The sequence below is a fragment of the Poecilia formosa genome, unplaced genomic scaffold (genome assembly GCF_000485575.1).
Source record: "Poecilia formosa unplaced genomic scaffold, Poecilia_formosa-5.1.2 Scaffold17, whole genome shotgun sequence".
Classification (NCBI taxonomy): domain Eukaryota; kingdom Metazoa; phylum Chordata; class Actinopteri; order Cyprinodontiformes; family Poeciliidae; genus Poecilia; species Poecilia formosa.
This window is the reverse complement of record NW_006799956.1, coordinates 4,255,209-4,273,855: the sequence shown is the minus strand read 5'-3', so window position 1 is coordinate 4,273,855 and position 18,647 is coordinate 4,255,209. Positions and strand designations below refer to the sequence as shown.

Here is an 18,647-nt window from a genome sequence, read left to right as displayed (position 1 = left end):
TTCTAAGGTAAAAAACCCAGCGCATACAGTGTTCATGTTTTGTTTTGTTTTTTCATCCAGACGGCTTCCCGCATCGCCCCAGCAATGACACGGCGCCCCCCCCAAGGAGGCGCGCTCCACAGTTTGGGAACCTCTGTCTTAAGGTAATATTGAATGACATTCCTGCCATGTGTGAAAGCGATCTAAAATTGGGGATATTCACTTGTCTTAGTCCAATATCACATGTGGTGTGACAAACGAGAACGTAGTTTCTCGACTGTGATGTTTAGCCAATCAGAAAGCGAGGTGATAGGAACATGGAGGGGTTTCCAAAATGCATAGAAGACAAAACAACTACCATGGTGTAACAGCAAGCAGAAGTTGTAAATGTCCTTGGATTGTTTTTCTCTGCTAAACATAGCTCACAAACTATCGCCATTGCTTTTTCCCAGTCGGCCATGTTTGTTTCTCTAAAATTACGTTTGGTCTCGAGAGGTTTTACAAGAATTGGTGAGTAAAACCGTTTCGTGTGTGGTGTGTTGCTCCACAAATGAAAAGTTGGTGGAGACACAACTGCAAATGACATGCAGCTATAATTGCAGTGAAATGTGGTTCTGCAAAGTACTGACTCAAGAAGGCTGGATAAAAGTGCACCCCACACTTTTCAGATTTTTTTAAAGTAACAATTTTGCAAACCATAGATATGCATATGTCTGTGTTTAGTCCATCACATGAAATCCCAGTGAAATACACTGCTGTTTGTTGCTCCAATATGACTAAACATATTAAAATTAAAGATAGAATAACTTTGCAAAGTACCATAGATGACAATTGTTTTTAGAGCCTTATGAGCTAAATTTTTGTTACCTGGTATCCCTGGGGGACGGAGTACTGGACGCCAGCTGTGGGTTGCATGTTGTCGGTCACGGCTTCATACACGGCTGGAGCAGCGGGGGCGGGGGCCAGGATGCGATGCTGGAAAGGCTCCGGGTTGCCAGTGAGCCTCCGCTGCTGCGACGCAAAAACCGTGTCCTGATCCTCCAGACGGCGCTTCATTATGAACTCATGCTTGTGAGAGCTGCGAGACCTGGGAATGCAGGGACAGCAGGTCAGCTTTCTCAATCGAGCCGTCAAACCCCTGCGTTGAATTGATCTACTCTCTTCTAATTACCTTATGTCTTTGGTTTTATCTCTACTGTAAATTTACGAAGAAGACGCACGGAGTGGCAACAATTCGGCAGATTTGCCGAAGTGGAAAATGACTAAAAATCACTTCAGACCGAAGACATTCATAGCTTTTAGCAACAAGATCAAGCTGGGAGTCAATACCGAGGACCGTATTGATTTATTACCAAGTGATCATGCATGCCTGACTTTGTTATTGCACAAACTTACACAGAACAAGCATGTGGCCTGCGTTATGAAATAGTTTTAAAGAGACAGCTCAGACTTTTTGATGTGAGGTTCAAGTAAAACGTCATAAGCAGTCATGTTCAGTAAAGTGAATCACTAAATAGCACCTTACTAGTCATAGCGACTCCTTGCACCAGAGCCACATTCATACACTGACACGCAGGTCAGTGTTAAGTGTCTTGCCCCTGAACACAACAACATGTGGCAGAACATATGGAATCAAACCCACAACCTTAGGACTGCAAGACAGCTACACTTCCCACTGCTGCACAGTTGGGTTAACTCCATATTAGTTGGTTCAGGAGGCTAAAGCTAACAAATAGCCTCTGGAGCCAACTAATTTGGATTTTTACTAAATAAAAACATAGAAAGATTTATCTACTGCCAGTAATTTATTAACTCAGTATAGTTAGGCATATAAGGTGGGATGAGATTCTTACAGTATTCAAACAAAAATGAAAAACAAACGTGTATAATGGGACCTCACTGCTTTTATTCAGAACAAAGCAAATATTTTTTTGTGCTGCCGCTAAAATGAGGGTTATAATTAGAGGGAAACATATAGCAAAAAAATAAAAATAAAAAAAATATTAGGAATACATTTGAAACAGCAACTTTTTACAACCTTGGTAACCTTTGGTACAGGTAACAATGCTATCGCTACTGTTAACCTTTTAACAGAAAGTCACCTAAAAAGTTCTGAATTAAATGTCTGGTCACATTTTATTTAAACTTTCTGATGTTTTTGTGAGTTTGTATGAATTGGTCACCTTCAACCCACTGTAGCTGCTTGTGTATAAATACATAGGAGTACTAACTGTGTCTAATTTAGCAAGAAAAATTGGTTAATGTGGAAAAATGTAAACAGTTGTACAATTTAGACTAGATAAGTGTATCTAGCTACATTTTAGATAACTTTTTTTGTTTTAGCTTATATCTGTTCGAGAGTTTAATGTTAAAGCTGTAATTTCCTTTTAATTATAGTCTAATTCAACCTGTAACAGAAAAGCAACAGCGTGTGTATCTACTTTCGTTCAAATAGCATGTACTGAATGTGCAGCTCGCGCTCTCCGTAGCCAATGAAAACACGAGAAGCCTACGTCAGCGATGCAACAAACAGGTGCTGTGGAAACGTGGGAGTCCGTCTGCCATTCACAACTTCCTCTAGACACTAGCAGCTTCTGTCCACTTGAATGTACGGCTTTTTATAAAGTCGAAGCTTCGCGAATTATAATAAAGTGTTTCAAAACACCCAAGTCAAAGTGACACAGAGACAACACTGAAGCGAAGCACCGGAGCTAGCCGCTTTCTGTCCAGCGGTTGAGCTCCGCTGAGCCGTTCACGGTCGCACTGAAAGCAGCCGCGGAATGCTAAGCTAATGCATTTGGGAGCGTCAACGACTCCACTCGTAAAGGCATTTTCGTCGCCCTTGAATGCTGCCGTCACTGTTACATCGCAACGCTAGACAAAACCAATTCAGCGTCACGTTTACATGGCCTAGCAAACACAAGCACCGACCTCAAGTTACCAGCTCGATGCTCTCCACACGCCCGCCATTTAGCGTGGCGAAGAAGTTCGGGAAATTACACACTATTTCTATCAGGTAAGCAAAAAACTGACCAAGCCCATCAACAGTCTCATAGAATACTCATGTTAAAGCATATTATACAGTTTATTTTTATGACTTTCCAGGAAATGTGTCTTCTTGCCTGCGGTACCGAGCCGCCAGCTAGCTGCTAGCTAATGTAAACAACATGGGTAGCCCGAACAGAAGACCGTCCTGGGCTCGGAGGGAAACGCATGCAGATAACCGTTAGCGATCAGTCTGGTTTACACGGTAAATGTTTACAAAACGTCAGTAATTAACAACCGGATTTATATACGGCACGTTTTAGGTTTATCTCTGATAGAGTGACATGCATGGAGATGCGGATGATCCCGTTTGGTGTACTTAAACCGTAGGCTAACTAGCTGGCTCCATTAGCTTACTGAATGAATACTGTTGAACTCACCACTCTCCCAAACAGCGCGCAGAAGTTTGCAGGCGATTATATGACGATCCGTTATATTTGGACCCACCACCGCACCTCTGGTTTAAAAACAGAAGAGTGTGAAAAGCAACTTGTCGGCGGCGTGTGACTTAAAATAAACAATTCGGGCAGTGAGCAGCAAAGTGAAAATCTCCCCGAGAGGAAAACAATCTCCGTTCGGTTAGCTAGAGAGGTGGGCGGGGCTGCCAGACGAAACCCCGCGCCAGAATACACGCGATTGGTCGGTTCATTCAGAGGAGACACAGGAGGGGCGGGGCCTCTGTTAATGTTTTGAATTTGGGCTGTCAATCAGAAATTTATGGCACAGTTACCAAACACACCCCTCTGGACTTGACGTGCAGAGGCTAAGTTGAGTAAATCAGACAGGTTCGCAGTGTTTATCTTTGAAATTTTTTCTTCAGACACAACTGCAAAAGACATTTTGTGGTGTAAATGTACTTTTTTTAATACATAATTTTATCATTTAAAAATGCAATTATGCTATAGCATCAGTCTTTTTAATACATTTTCCTAAGACGTGATGTTGATATAGGTTCATTTTGTTGGTTTTGGCATTTTTGTATGAATAACTGAGTATGCTAACCTTTTTCAGCAATTTAATAAGAAAAGGTAAACACCTCTTACATTGATTCATTACTTATAGAGTTACTTATTGCATGTGTCTGTTCATTTTTATGATTGTAGCTTACCCTAAATAAATAAATACACACCCATACAGCTTTTCAGAAATAGACGCTTCTTAAAAGTATGGTCATGTTGGGTGCTGTGGTGGCGCAAGGGTAAAGCGTGACCCATTTGTGGAGGCCCCAGTCCTTGATGACTTTGAGTCCCAACCCAGTGACCTTTACTGCATGTCTTCCCCCTCCCTTAAAATCCACCTTCCTGTCTGACCACTCTCAAGTAAAGGTTGCTCGTGGTGATAAAACCTTTTTTAAAGTAAAAAAAAAAAAAGTACGGTCACTCATTTGTCTTGACAAGATCACAGTGTTTTGGTAAAGTTGGGTCTTTGGCCAATCTTACGCCGTGTGTTCCCCATGGTCTCTGAAGCAGGTATTGACCGTTTTGGTAGTGCAGGCAGTTGCTAGGTCATCTTACAAAGTGATGACTAATCTGGCAACTTCATACTGAATCTCTAGCTAGCTTATTTCTCACTCAAGGGAAGTTGATTTCCCACTGCAAATCCAAAAATATACTTTTATTTAAACCACTACCAGGTAAGACACTTTTGATGTCTCTGGGTCAGCCATTGTTTTCACATGGGGAATAATACAGTTGTAGTGCATGTCCTGGATATGTATGCAAGTGGTGGCTCATAAAGCATTGATTCCACACCTTGTGGTTCACTCCCAAACTCCTGAATGGAGTGCGTTTCATAATCCTCTCAAGGCTGCAGTCACCCGGCATGCTTCCACTAAGCTTTTTGCACAGCACCCTGATCAGTCAGTGATGAAAGGTGTCCATGGCTGACTGTTGGATTATGTTAAATGCTAAACACAGAGGCCCAAATTTCGGTCTGTGCAGAGGTCTACTTGTTTGTAGGCAGAAACGACGCGTGTTTGCAGATAAGAGATGAAAAATGACAACTTCAGACACATTTTACTTTCATGTGTCTTTCAACCCATTCGATACCCGGTTGGGTCTTTTGTGTTTCAGCAGCCTTTATTTTGACATTCCAGTCGCAACCCTACAATTTCCCTTTTGGATCCATCAGGTGATCTTTCCGTCCATCTACATTACGGACTACTTCCTGGACTCAAATGACACGTGACTTTGTAAAGAACTGGGGTCTATTCCTTCTGCACGATCAGGCTCCGCCCATTTCACATTCTAGAGCCAATCGCTGCGTGGTAAACGTCACATCAAGTACCCTCCTACAAAAGGTGGAACTTCCAAAATAAACCATCGCCCACGACAGGCGGAGCTCCAGTTGTACTAGCCCGGGATTCCTTCTACCCGTCCAGGGTGGGGGAGTCAGAAGCAGCCGTCCGTTGGCTGCACCAGACGCTCACCAACTCTCATCCACACCGAAAACAGCACAAAACACCTGGGGCAAACTCTTCAGGTGCAAAGAATAAACGAATATATGTCGACTGCTGTGCATTGTTTGTCTTTACAAGTTTGTGCAGAAAGGCATGTAACAAAAACGCACTGCGGGCTGCGGAAACACCCCCCCACCAACACGGAGCAAGCGGCAGCCCCGCGCCGTGTGCGTCGGCCGACTTTTCTGCACACTCCAAACAAAAGGATCCACAACGCTAAAGCCGCCCGTTCTGCCTCTAGAATCCGTCCCCCCGCCCTCCTTCCACATCCACCTTTCCACAGTGGACGCAGAGAACAGGGGCGGGGGGGCGGCTCGGCGGCGAGCACCGAATGTTTTCTGGGCGACATGAGCCGATCAATTTGCCCTTACTGAACAATGCCAAAGTCAAACGGAACGGGAACTGCTGCGCCGTCGCCGCACAGACACAACGGCGCGCGACGAAGACCCGCCATTCCCCCCGTCGCGCGACATGAGCAAAACCCGTTCCTCTGTCCCGCAGGGGGAGGACCGACGCGTTATATTCTTTGTTTACCGCGATTCGCCGGGGTTAAAATGTCTAAGCTGCCTCACCACAACAACTCCCTCCCTTCTCCTCCTCCGTCTCCCCCACCCCTCCCCACCTACACCGATCCATTCGGAAACGAGCCGTCCGCTCACAAACGCTGCAGACAGGGGGACGCCTCGGACGGTCACCGTACACCCCGCCACCCCAATCCCACCTCTGGAGATTGTTTACCAGCCGACATAATGCTGCAGATTTACCCCCGCTCTGTTATGTTTTCCGAGCCTTCTAGAACAGATAAAAGCCGCGCGATACAATTCATTTACGAGCAACAAAAGAGGCGCCTCGCGACAAATAACAGCTTTCGGATCCTCGTTCGTCGTCGCTCAGCGGTTCGAGCATTGCTAGTTTTAATAGCGTTAAGTTTAAACAGCTGTTACATACCCAGGAAAAAGGCTCCTTTACTCCGGAATTGTGTTTGTAACAGAATAGTTGGAGACGCCCCCCTCTGCTGGCATTGGCGCGTAGCGCGAGACGCGTCACTTTGTTTTGAATATCGCCCGCTAAAAGCGAGGCACCGACACCGTCCACTGTAATCTGAGACACAGTGGATGATGTCGGCTCTTTGTTTTCACCTCACCTTCACCAGGCCATCTGTTAAGAGATGAATTACAGCTTAAAATATGTGACGGACAAACATTTAGTCTGGTATTATACATGAATAACAACAGACCGCAGTTCAGTTTGTTTAAATAGCGACATTTCAATCCAAATGCCATTACAAGACCAATCTCCGAAAATGTACAACTGAAAACCCAGAGGCGAGGGCGGCTAAGTACTTTCCGAGGTGTATGCAGACACATCATAGGCTCACCCCTCCATGCATCAACAGCTGTTTAATTCAGGAAATGCAGACTTGGAATAATTTTTCCGCCATAGTTTTGGCGCCCCCTGAGGCATGGCACTCCTATGCAAAGCAAATGGTGGATACCAACTTTTGGGGACTGGTTGAAACCAGATATTTATGCACAAAAGCCTTTTTTCCTTAATGACATTAAATCAGACAAAACATTCCCTTATCACACATTAGCAGAACTAAAACTGAAATTGCTGTTTCTTTACGTATATTTTTGCGACTCTCTTTAATTTTCTCTATTCCCTTATATGCCGTTTTGTTTGTCAAATATTGTGGGTACCTTTTATAACTAGAATGATTTTCTGGATGTTTCTTGTGGCAGGTAGGTAGGCCACCCTTGCGCATCCATAAACCTTTAGCTCTGGCCACAATTTTATTTTTGGTGCTTGGATAAAGGTTTCAGGATTGCTTTGTTATCTTATGTTTGACTTAGCTGTCTTTAAGATGCTTCCCAACTAATATGGTTCTATGCTTAGGGTCATTGCCCATTTAGAAAACCTCTTTACACCCAGAGTTTCTTTCTGGTTGACATCTTTAGATTTTGCATCAATATATCCATGTGAAGTCCCTTTCTCATCATGCAGCAAAAACACCCCAAACTGTGATGCTGTCACCCTCATATTTTACTGCAAGCATGGTGTTCTCAGGTTTCCTACAACTGTGATGTTTTTTTTTTGTTTTTTTTGCCAGCCACTTCAGTTTTATCACCAGACCGTCCTTCAGCTCCTCTGCATTTTTGGTTCTGGTGTCTCTCATCTTCCTCTTGACCATACTCCATAGATAAAGTACCAGCAGAGGTACCAGAGGACCACAGCCTCTACCACAAAATCACAGCATAGAAAGAATGCATCTCACCTCAGTGCCGCGGTGTTTTACCAGGACTATCCTTCAGTTCGTTTCCGCAGCGTTCGTCTTCGTTTTTGTGGTTTGCCACACCTTTCTAAACTCAACAGCCGAGGGGTGCATGCAGCACTTTTCAGGAAACCCGAGAGTATTTTTAGGAGCAAAGTAGGGTTTTTAGAGACTGAGCCATCAACCGAAGGGATAAGTAAAGAACTGTGGTTAGATTCAGAGGATTATATGGCACAAATGATATTGTTTTCATGATAATGAGATTTTCTTGAGTTGGTTTATGCTCATTCATAATCTGGTTGGTTCCATGGCCCCCCTCAAAATTAGTGGGAAGACTATTGTTAGCTGCACACATGCAGACGTAACCTGGTCAATCAGCTCTCTCTCCCGGCAGAGCAAAAGGAGACAGTGGCCATTTTTCAGACCTTTGTTTAGGTAGACAAGATCGGTGGATAAGATTGGTTTCTCATGTAATTATTGTCCAATCATCAATTTCCCAATATTAAGGAAATCGGGGATGATTTATTGGTGGATTCCTACAAAAAAAAAAAATCAAATGTACCTTAAGTGTACCTTAAAAGGAATAACATGAATCAGTTAAACCAAAAGACATAGCGCACCATTGACAACCACGCTGACATAGTTTGTGTTTATTACAGTATAGCATGAATCAATGCACAATGAAATACAATACAAAGTGAAAACATAATGTTATAACAGAACAAATACAAAATTAATGGTAATTGCATATTTGTATGAAAACAGTAGCTGAATATAATAGAAAAATAAAGCGGCACATCTCGTGTCCGTCATTGCAAGAAGAACTAATTCTAAAGATCAGAGTAGGTGGAAATTTCAGGCTTTTAAAAAAAATGCTTCACTACCAGCAAATTCAATATGAACTCTGGAGTAAAGAACGTAAGACAAACAACACACACACACACACACACACAAAAAAAACACAACTTTTGTACATGTACTATAATAATAATAATAATAATAATAACAACAATGGCAATATACTGGGACACGACGAAAGCACTAGACTATTCTTGATTCTCGAGTGTCCGAGGAGGACTTGTAGGCTGCGGTCGGCACACTTTTGTGCTTACTTACGTCGTCGTTGCTGTCCGGTCCGTCTCATTAGTCCTCTACGCAGATGATAACAGTAAATATCTCCGTGTTTTACAGCTACAGCATCACTAAATATATAACAATCAACGAATCCCAGCATCACACTTAGACTTATACAGTCATCTAACGTTAAATTTGTCCTCTCAATGCCACGCTGAAACGCCAGAACACATTGGGATTTTTATTTTTTATTTATTTATTTTTTAAAATTTTGTAAAAAGTGCTAAGACACGATTTATGCATAAAAAAAGTATTGCACTACTTGTGAGGTCTTACACCGATTTACCCTTCTGTGACAGGCACCGCCTTAAAACAGATGTCTGTGCAGTACAACGCTAACACAGCTAAGGCAGCTAAAAGCTCTTAATATATTAGGTGAGGTGGAAGCTTGTGGGGTTTTTTTTTTTACCACTTTAATATTGTAGAAAAGAAAACTAAAAAGAGGTCCGAGTGGATTGAAACTTCAGGAGCATTCATTCAAAATATGTAGCAGCCATTTGGGGAGTCGTCAGCTTTTCAAACGATGGATGTGCTTTTGCTCTGTTCACTTCGAACGACGGTGTGCACTTTACGATAAATGTGGCGCTTGGCAGCGAATTTGTGGCCTGACCTCCACTGGAACATCCACAACTCCGTGTGACATTCACTGTGGGTTGAAGACGCATTGTGCTGAATGTTTTCCTTAATGAGACACCGAGAGGGGCGGCAAAAAAAACAAAAAAAAAAACAAGAAAAGGTTAAAATCGGACTGGTTTAAAGGAATATTTCACCCCGAAAATGCCTGTACATTTCAGCAATACGAAACTACCTTGGACTAAAGGAATTTTAATTGGATGTTGAACTACACAATCGATAGTTAAGCAGCGCTAAGAGGAAAGGCTCGAGCAGGATTGTAATGTCGTGTCATGATGCTTAACAGTTTAAGGGAGCAGCAGACACTTTTTCTGAGGTGAATTAACCCTTCAAAGTCCTTAACAGTGAAGTGAACATTATTTTTTTATTAGTAATTAGATGAAGTGAGGCCTCACAGTGTGTTGCAAAAATAATTAATACCCTTGGAAGATTTTATTATTTCTGACAACGGATGTTATTTGGATTTTGCAAAACGGACCAACAAAAAGTAGCAATTGCAAAATGGAAATGAAATCTAAATTTAAAATTTTCTTTGTAAATATGTTTAGTAAAAAAAAAAAAAAACAAAACATGGGTGCATATATCTGGAGGTTTTTTTTGTGTTGACTTGGTTTTGCTCTTAGTTTTATTTAAATGTTTTTTCCCCTATTGCTGAAGAAAATACAAACTTGTGCATTGTATGGCTTTTTGATGCACTATTTTGTCATTATTATATTAAGTGTGTCAATAGGTGCGTATGTTCAATAAGAATTATGTATTAATTGTAATCTGGTTGACTGGCTCTAATAAAAGTCATTGATTAACCCCCTTTACTCTGATACCTGTAAATAAAATTGTCTTCAGAGATCACAGCTCTGAACTGAGTCCAATTGTGGGTAATTGAATCTCAGGTGTTTTGTGAAGATCTCAGACGTTTTTTGGAGATCATTGGGCGTAGCCATACAGACTTGCGTCTCTAAATGCGACGGGAACTGGTCCTACAAAGCACTGACTCTTCTTTTTAGAACAAAGTTGAAAATCATGTACAAGTTTCCTTTCACTAGTTTGTGTTGGTCTATCAACTGAAATGCCAAACGCACTGAAGACGGGACAAGTGACAAAACGAGAAACGATCGAAGAGTACGGAAACCTTTCCAAGATGTTGTATTACCTCCAAAGCTTATCGGTCCGCTCACTCTGCTGCATCATTCTGCATGTTTTCAACAAACCTTTTAAAACATCACATTGTTGACAGCCACAGTATCATCACACATCATCAGCAATCAAAGCTTTTAATCTTTAATGCGTTTACTTGGTTTGCCAACGGCTTATGGCGACGTGTCAGAAAGCTTGTCTTCGGTCGGGAGTTGACTTTACTTCCTCTGGTCGGCCGATCACCCAGCCTGGCTGCGGGGTCAGCAGGCTGACAGCAGAAAAGTCGTGGCTCGTCCTTGTCGTCGTTTGGGGGCCTTACTGATTAGACGGGAGCAGGCCCTGTCTCTGGGCATGTTCCAATATAGCGTTGTAGCAGAAGTAGTACTGCTCCGGTGTCTGAATGCTGAAGGCCCGCTGCGTTCTCATGCGACGCACCGTCTGAAACACGTTGAGGGAGCCCACGTCCTGGAGCTGGGACAGACAGATGTCCAGGGCGCAGAAGGTACCTGCCGAGAACAGGGACAAGTCAGACTCGTGCCCATATCAAACGTCTTGAAATTGTTCCAGCTTTTACATTTGTATCGCTCCGACCACTTAAAAGTCCTGTCCCACTAGATTTGTGTTGTGTTTCAGTGCTGCGGAAAGACGCAGCTTTAGGGAAACACCACTTCAGCATTGCCTTCCCATGCAATTAACACTACGTCGTACAGGCTGGGTGATCGACTGACCATAAGGTTGCGCAAATTGAAATGGAAGCACAGCACTTTTGAAGAAAAACCTCTCATTTTCCGATATGTGTGTGTGTTTTATTTTATTTATTTATTTTTTGCGCTAGCATGTGCTGTTTTTGGTGTACTTTGCAAAACTGCAACAGAAATGCCTTTTTTTGCATTTCCACAAGTCACATGAGCAACAGGTAGATGTTAATACTGGCGGAAAAGACGAAGAAGACAACAGGAAGTGGTAGGAGGATGATGGCATGCATTGTGATTAAGTGACTTATCGCATAAACAAACACCACAAATGTAAAATTGTGGTTTTTCTTTTCTTTTTTTTTTTTTACATTAGCAAAATATTGACAAAGTTTTGCAAACATTTGTAATGGAAGTGCAGACGCAATAAATTTGGGTAATGGTGACAAACTCTTCTTAAAAGAGATTAACCTAAACTTCATTTTTGTTGGTAAGAACAGACCAAAACTTAGGCTAGAAAGATGAAAAACACCACCAAAATATTTTCACAGTAGAAACTTCTCTAATAAAGGAAACATGCAAAACTACATTCAAATTTTTGATCTCGTCATACAAAATACAGACTCATTATTTTATCACATCATTAGTTTACTATATTGCATGATATGTTGTATTTGAAAAAACAAAAAAGATTCCATCTGTAGGTACTTTTGATTGGAAGATTTTGCAACACTTCAAAATGTGAAAGGATGTAATGTTGCAAAATTTACTACATCTTCCTCACGTTTAAACCATGCAGGATGTGTTTTTGATCTGTCACTACACATGGCGTGATAAAATAAAGGGTGACTGCAGCTAAAATAATTTCGGATCACAACCTTATCAATATGTCTGAAAGCACAATAATGTGACATTGTGAGAAAACCCCCCACCCCCGCAGTCTTCTGGTCTTACCTGTTCTCCCAATCCCTGCACTGCAGTGGACCACCATCGGCGGTCCCAGTGAGTGGCCGGTCCAATGAGGCCCCAAAGCCTTCACCATTTTCCTTTGTTGCCTCTTCACAGCTCCCAGGAAGTCGATGAGAGTCACCGCTGACGTAGGCACGCCGTAGTCTGGCCAGCTGAGGTACTGGAAGTGACTCACGTGTCTCTGCTCACACGTCTGGACAGGTGAACAAAAACACATTGAAATGCTTTGGTTACACACTGGGCTTGTAGAATTCAAGGTACTGTGTGACGTGTGCTTGAATCATCGGTTTTTATGCTCAATTTGAAGTATTGCATTAGAAAAGGTTGAAGAAAATGGAAAAATTCTAAAAAAACATCCATAATTTTGCAATTGTGCGTAACCTAGTCGAAACCAGTGGATGGAAACTCACCTGATTTACATTTTATTTTATTTTTTGTCATTTTAAAAGTTTGCTAAAAATTTGCATGACAATTGGATTGAAACCTAGCTATTGTTGGTATTTTTTTTAAATGGATTTAAGTAAATACACTATAACAATGCAGCATGTTGCCAGTAGCAAAGTGCATAAAGATCCAACTTAAAACTGGAACTTTGCAAAGTCATCTATAAAGTGTCTACAGGTCAGAGTTAAGTTGTCCAATCAAAATAAAACTACATCAGAAAATTTCATAGTACTGGACGTAAATTGGCGTAAACAGCAGCCAAACCTTGACAGACATCCAAAAAGCCCAAGGACTGTTTTTTTCCCCCTGACAAAGATTTCAATAATTGGAGAAACACCTGGCTCAAGAAAGGCCAAGATCCTGGTGCAAAGTAATTGTTTTAAAAAGCTTACATATCACACACTCTTTAAAATCTTCTATTTTTAATTCTAAATCAGAAAAGCTCTCTTTATCTGTGAAAACGAGAGCAAGCTATGCATCATACGACATTTTCCCCACCTGAAAGCTCAGTACATAACAGCTTTCAAGTTATAAGAAGTGTTGAGAATTTTTCAGGGATGTATTTGTGCTTCATTTAGTTAAATCCTAAACCCAGAGAAGAAGTGTATACCTCTGTGTTGTGCAGCTCCAGAGTGGTGTGGTTGTAGTGGGTGTGGTGGTCCACCCTCTGGTTCACCACTGCTATGTGGCCGTAGACCTCCTGCCCGCCTTCCTCCAGGGGCCAGTACTGTCCACACTTCCTCCGACTGCCCTCGTCCGTCCTGCAGCACCGAGACGTGTCAAGAAAACCAAACCTGACCAAGATTATGAAAACAGGAGTGCCCGGGAGGGTTACCTTGTTGTCATGACAATCAGAAGCACGTTTTGATCCCAGACCATTCTCCAGAAATCCCCGTAGGTCCTGTCCAGTGGTCCTGTGACATACAGGGGAGCTTACAGCATGTCTCGTGGAGACAAGTCCACTTGCATGAAGTAGACTTCAATAAGAAGAAGAACTTTAATTCAAAGTGTCTAGCAGTCCTACCTTGAGTACCAATGTACGCATTCTTCTGTTTATAGCCATCCATGAAGCTTGCGTTGATGTAATCCGATCTCTGAAAGAACAGCAAAGCTCAAAGTTTGGGGTATTGATTGCACAATGTGACCATACCGGCCGATGTAGGGCTTTTATTTTTACATATCAGTCAGATTTGTTAAAAAAACTGGGCTGATATTTATTTCCATGTTGTTATTTTTGAGGTGTGTGCCATTTATTGACAAGATTGTGTGATGTTTAACTGAAGTAAAGACGTAATGAGCATTGGGGACACAAGATGTTTAGCATTGAGATGCTATTTTAGGCATGGATAGATTTGGCTAACTCCACTTAGGACAACTTGAACAACAGTCTGGTCCACCGTCCCATCAGATTAACCCCCAGTGGGCCGAGTGAAGCAGTTTTGTCATACATTGTCATTTTTTGTGGAGATAGCGAGTGCGTCAGATTTTTGGGTGCAGCAGAAACCTGCAAATGCAAACTTAAAATGTCATTAATTAATCAAAATTAACATGTTAAAATCCCAACCCTGATATGTACGATGTAATGGTAAATCTTGGTTATCTTCCTTGTAATAATATTGGTTATTGATATCGGCCCAGATTTTCACATTGGTGCATTCCTAGACTGAATCAATTCCTACAGAGCTGAACATACACATCAGTTCAGAAGACATCCGGTCAGCTGAGCGAGAGCAGCAGTCTGCTTTCTGTTTGTTTGTTTTTAAGTCCGACCTTACCTCGTTTCTGCGGGGCTTTAGACGAACTCTCGTTTGGTCAAGGCACAGCACATCGCCATAGCGATTCTTCTCCTGATTGTAGGCCGACCTGTGGAACCAAAACAACACCAAAGCTCACTACTGACACCTGCTGCTCCTCACTGGTATAGATAAATACCATTGAACTATTATGAAGTTACACTGAGCAGGTCTCCATTTTCTCCAACAAATAAAACTCTAAAAAGTGCTTTTACTTAAAAAAAACAAACAAAAAAAACAAACAACCTGATTAAATACATTTACGTTTGTGAATGTAATGAGAAAAAAATAAAAATAAAAATAAAAATAAGAGGGGAAAAAAAAAACAGAAAAAAGGGTCCAAACAGCAGAAGTGTTTTTACTTGATGTCATCTAACCTCTGCATCACTGAATTCATCTCATTCATAGCTGCATATGAATTATTCACACTGAGCCAGATATCATTACACCAATTAAATAAGTTGTAATGTGATCTATTTGCAGCTAAATGCTTAATATGTCCCTATCAGGAGCAGAGGACTGCTGTATCATAAGGTCTTTTTAATGTCCACATTCATCTAAATGATAGAATATCTTTAAATAACCAATCCCATAGTAATATCTGTATCAGTGCCGATATTGTGGGAAAAAAAACTAGATAGAGTATTGTAACAATGTGCCCGATCCGTAAAGGCAGATCTAGTCGGTCTAATTCTACGCTTTGTACTCTGAGCGACATCATTCTTTATTACTTATTTTACATTATATTTAGAATTTCTGAAAGGTTTGTTGCAGTTCATTTTTGTCAGTTTCAGTTTCTCTACTATTAATTTTACATTGGCTGTTATAATCCCAGTTTCACTGACCGAACCATTCAAAGTTGTTGTTTTTTTTCTCCATGTTTGACCAAACTTGTGAAGCTGTTGGTGAATTAAAGAGTGTTGTGATGGTGCAGCGTTGTCAGATACATTTGTAATTATACCTAGCTGTCTTTTTAAAATGGATGAATTGGAGAACAGTTTGTGCTGAAACTGTAAGAGTCATGAAGACACTGTCACTCATGCAGCACGGGCCTGTCCATTAGAGCTGCCTTTTCAGCAAAACAATGGAAAAACGGCAAACCAATGGAAAACCCAAAATTCCCAGGGTTGTTATTTGTTAGTGGAAAAGTCATAAGGAGTATAGAGAATGGATAAAAACCATCACAGATTGAACCTTTTCAATTGCTGACAGCCAAATTACATGATCGACAGGAATCCTATAGGATTGTGTGGAATAAGTTTTTTTTATTTTTGTGGAGTTTATAATTACTTTAATTTTGTTGTGAATATTTAATATGTATAAGCTCTTCGGCCTAGTCTGAGCTCTTATGAGTATTTTATGTTTGTTCTGTTCTGTTTTATTTTTTACTTTTAAATCTACATATTCAAATATCAACAAAATATTGAAATTCAGTACATTTATGTCGGCGTTTAAAAAAACAAAACAAAATAATCTTTTAAGCACTTCCTGAATCAAATCTGTATCAGCTAATACGAAACCTCAGATATCGGTATCGGTGCGTTCCTAGTCTGCACGTGTAGTTGCTATACTTTTCAACTTTTCAGACAAAAAACACAAAAAGTAAGTTAAAAAAAGAAATGGAGTCGGCAGGTCAGGCTTGATAAAGACCGTCGATCAGCTGGAAAACTGTTTCCCATGAAGCAGAGCGAAAGCAGACGTAGCTTCAGGTCGACTCACTGTGAGCAGTGGAAGGTTCCGGGAGGCGCCTCCCTGCGCAGCTCCTCGTATTCCTGGTAGACGCCTGAGCGCTGCAGCCGGCCCAGGTGCGCCAGCAGCTCCTGCGGCCGCATGGCCTCGGACCCCGGCACATGGATGGACGAGTCCTCCAGGGGGATTCCCACCAGCTCGTCCACGGGGTCCACCCGGCCGTTCTGACCCGCCAGCAGCTGCTGGTTCCAGCCCGAAGCGTCCAGTGGAAGCAGGCCGCCCAGGTGCTGGGGCAGGCAGTCTCTGGGGAGGTGCTGACGCAGCTCGGCCATTTTCACCATCTGAACCTGGAGTCGGAGGAGGAAACCGGGGATTCGATGATCCAGAAGCTAAAAATCCTTCATGCTTTTAGTATGAAGGATGATTTACCCTCTCCCTCAGTTTCTCCTTCAGCAGCAGGCTGAGCAGATTGTAGGGGACTCGAAACCACACAGGGGCCCCCACGATCAACACCTTTTTTAGCCTGGCAGGGAACGCCCCCTGGTGGACAGAGACAGAACACTTCATATTAAAACTATAGATTTTCTAGACACAGATTTTCATCTTCAGAAGCTAATTTTTGTGGACAAACCCCAATAAAATCTAGTGAATTATTGCTCTAATGTTATTATTATTGTTACTTTAGTGCAAAAAAAAAAATCTATGCTTTTTATTTCAAAGACTACAGTTGCCATCAGTATTGTCAATAATGTCTTCTAATAACATAATCACCCAAAGATAATTTATAATGTCCTGCCAACTTGTAACATTTTTTAATATGCCCCACTGGGCTTAGCAAGTTTTCTGAGACAAACAATAAAATGCATTGCAATATGGCAAATAAATAACATTCACATCCTTGAGTTCATAGATTAAATTAGTTTGTTGTGTAGTTTGTTTTCATTTGCCATTTGGAAAAGCTTTTATTACCTGGAACCAACTAATGGACGACCCTTGTAGTACTTTATTTTAAGCTTTAGTTTGTCTAATTGGAAGGCATTTGTAACACTTCCTAATTAACTAGTGACCTTCCAGTCACAAAATCAAAAATCGGATATTTTTTCCAATCAGTAAATTCAACCGTATCGGGTGGGGATTAATTTTCAGATAGGGCGCTGTAACTAGGGAAACAACACAAAAAACCCAATGAACACTATATCAGAGGAAACACAAATATGAAAGAAGCTGCTAAACATTTTGAGAAATTGTTCAGGCTGCAGGAGAGCGAGAGAGAGCAAGACTTTCAGGAGGTAGAAAAATACATCTGAAGACCATTTAGATGGTAATATCTTTTCATAAGAAAAATCAGAAACAACTGGAATCTCTCATCCTCAAGAACTAGACATCAAAAATTAGTTACCAAATTCTGACTGTTGCCTCCCGAACAAAACAGATTTGACCTAATTTTTTGCATTGTGGCTGTTCGATTTAAACCAGTGAATCAGCGATTCCAACCTTGAGCAGGTTAAGGATCTTCTTGCTCAGGTCCAGCTCGAAGTTGGTGTAGTTGGAGCCCGCCATGTCGTAGATGAACACCAAGCCATTCCTCTGGGTCTCAAAGCTGAAGACAGTAAAAAGAAATCTGCATGTTTTCACACGGTACACTGAAAAGGTTCAGCCATCCGTGTTTGAAAAATGTAAATGTGCACCTTTTTTTTTTTTGTCAAAACACAATTTTAGAAGTGAAGGGAAAAATCAGAAATCTGTCTCTTTGATCAGAAAAGATTCTGCAATCAATAATCAGAATTCCTGGTGGTCACCTTTCTACGGCTCGGTCCAAAAGGTAGAAGAGAGCCTGGAGCACAACGTGGTTGCCTGTCTTGTTGGGATGATGAAGCTTAGCTGTGTACAAAGCGATGGAGGCTCCTGTCGGGTCCCGGACACTCTGAAAACAGAGAATATCAACAAATAAGAAGCTTTTCATCTAATCTGGATCACAGATTTTGGATTTGTATTTATTCAGCCGCTCCGTGTCGATACTTTGTAGAACCAACTTTCGCTTCAATTACAGCCAGCAGCTGTTTTTGTGGGGAATCTCTACCAGCTTTGCTCATCTAGAGACTGACATTTATCCTCATTCTTCTTTGCAAAAACAAATTACAAGAATTAAGTCATAATATTATGACAATAAATTCATATTAGCAGGATAAAGACACACTTTTACCAGAGGGAAGTTGTAAAATTGATAGAAAAAGTTGCAAAGCTTTGATAATATAATCAAGATGAGACGTGAGCAGCTTGTCTTGTCTGTGGTTCGTTCATCGAAACAGACGCAGCCGTTTGCAAAGATCGTTTCAAAGTCCTGCTTCTGATAATAATTTGGTGCTGATGTGTTAAAGAGATTAATTATGTTTATTTGTAAAACC

The 18,647-nt window shown here is 41.4% G+C and overlaps 2 protein-coding genes and 1 long non-coding RNA gene across 5 annotated transcripts in view; 1 reads left to right on the top strand and 2 right to left on the bottom strand.

Moving 5' to 3' along the window:
- Nucleotides 1–6,526, bottom strand: part of sin3aa (SIN3 transcription regulator family member Aa) — a 20,951-nt gene extending 14,425 nt beyond the window's left edge. Inside the window, exons 1-2 of one of the 2 annotated variants that reach the window (XM_016668829.1) lie at nt 6,431–6,526; nt 847–1,066 (exon numbers count right to left, since the gene is read on the bottom strand). In XM_016668829.1, coding sequence (XP_016524315.1) covers nt 847–1,035 — 189 coding nt within the window. In that variant the 5' untranslated portion in view covers nt 1,036–1,066; nt 6,431–6,526. Of the gene's footprint in view, nt 1–846; nt 1,067–3,404; nt 3,843–6,430 lie in introns of those variants that run through there. The other variant, XM_007546804.2, reaches the window with a different exon arrangement.
- Nucleotides 1,078–12,485, top strand: LOC107835655 (uncharacterized). Of its 2 annotated transcripts, none has more exons than XR_001661470.1 (3): nt 1,078–2,995; nt 3,085–3,229; nt 12,413–12,485. It is a non-coding gene; the product is annotated as an uncharacterized LOC107835655 (long non-coding RNA). The 2 variants fall into 2 exon arrangements; XR_001661469.1 differs by lacking the exon at nt 12,413–12,485 and adding an exon at nt 5,097–6,414.
- LOC103134549 (tyrosine-protein phosphatase non-receptor type 9-like) lies at nt 10,774–18,220 on the bottom strand. The gene is made up of 10 exons (XM_007546833.2): nt 18,042–18,220; nt 17,737–17,842; nt 16,672–16,782; nt 16,273–16,589; nt 14,536–14,623; nt 13,785–13,854; nt 13,596–13,674; nt 13,371–13,521; nt 12,302–12,509; nt 10,774–11,161 (listed from the first exon to the last, which is right to left on the bottom strand). Exons 1-10 carry the CDS (start codon nt 18,203–18,205, stop codon nt 10,971–10,973), a joined length of 1,485 nt encoding a protein of 494 aa, XP_007546895.1. The 5' UTR covers nt 18,206–18,220; the 3' UTR covers nt 10,774–10,970.
- Nucleotides 18,221–18,647: the final 427 nt, after the last annotated feature.